The sequence below is a fragment of the Verticillium dahliae genome, genomic scaffold, assembly GCF_000150675.1.
Source record: "Verticillium dahliae VdLs.17 supercont1.4 genomic scaffold, whole genome shotgun sequence".
Classification (NCBI taxonomy): Eukaryota; Fungi; Ascomycota; class Sordariomycetes; order Glomerellales; family Plectosphaerellaceae; genus Verticillium; species Verticillium dahliae.
The window spans coordinates 326,375-327,185 of record NW_009276925.1 but is presented as its reverse complement, the minus strand read 5'-3'; the positions used below and the strand labels follow the sequence as shown (position 1 = coordinate 327,185).

The 811-nt window shown below is 59.7% G+C and overlaps 1 protein-coding gene across 1 annotated transcript in view; it reads right to left on the bottom strand.

Moving 5' to 3' along the window:
• Window positions 1-48: 48 nt before the first annotated feature.
• VDAG_02436 (anucleate primary sterigmata protein A) overlaps window positions 49-811 on the bottom strand; it is a gene marked incomplete at both ends in the record, with an annotated part of 4,354 nt that continues 3,591 nt past the window's right edge. Inside the window, one exon of the mRNA XM_009653089.1 lies at window positions 49-627. Coding sequence (XP_009651384.1) covers window positions 49-627 — 579 coding nt within the window. The remainder of the gene's footprint in view (window positions 628-811) is intronic.

The following is an 811-nucleotide window of genomic DNA, read 5'->3' as shown; positions in this document are numbered from 1 at the left end:
TTAGCAAAAGAGTACTCGCGAAATAAATCGTCTGCGTGATGGCCTGGATCATACGAGGATCCAGTGTAAGAAGCCTGTCGCGTCCACGCCCAGACCGTTCGCCCGAATGTTAAAGCGCGTATCGATCTCGGACGCAAATGAAGACACGGACGAGCGGCGACTGCGAGCCGAGGCCTTGGTCGGCGAGTGGATGATGGCGGTCCCGTGTGCCGCAGCGCCAGTCCTAATGGCCTTCGGTGTCGGGGTGCCCTTGACGGACGCAGGAGACTGTGGCCGAACACTGCTCGGGGTCTGAGGTCGCTGTCCGCGCATGGCCGAGGCCGGCCACAGAGGCGGCCCCATGACGGAGGCGGTCCCAGGCGTTCCGTGCGCAGATCCGCTCCTAGCGGCTTCGATGACCTCCATATGGTTTTGCGGCAGCGGCGGCATAGGTTGCACGTTTGAGTTGCGACGACTGCTTGCGCTGCCTGGTCGTTGAGGCGCCGCCGTGATATCGTGTTGGGACTCAACAGACATGCGCCGGACACTGCCCAAGCTGCCTTGGTCTTGTGAGTAGCGTCGAATACGAACGGTGCGGGTGTGCCAAGGCTGCTGCCCATCGAGAGGGACTTGTTGTGACTCTTGGACCTGGCATTGAGCATATCATCGATGGCATCTGCAGTCAAAGAAGTCTGGCTGATTGGTCTGACATGGACACTGCAGGGCTTACGAGCAGGCCGAGACTCAACATTGGAAGAAAATTTCCTTGAAAGGCTTCTGCGACTCGGGCGTGTCGGAGTGTCGAGATTCGCTTGGAGACTGGCGAGTCTCG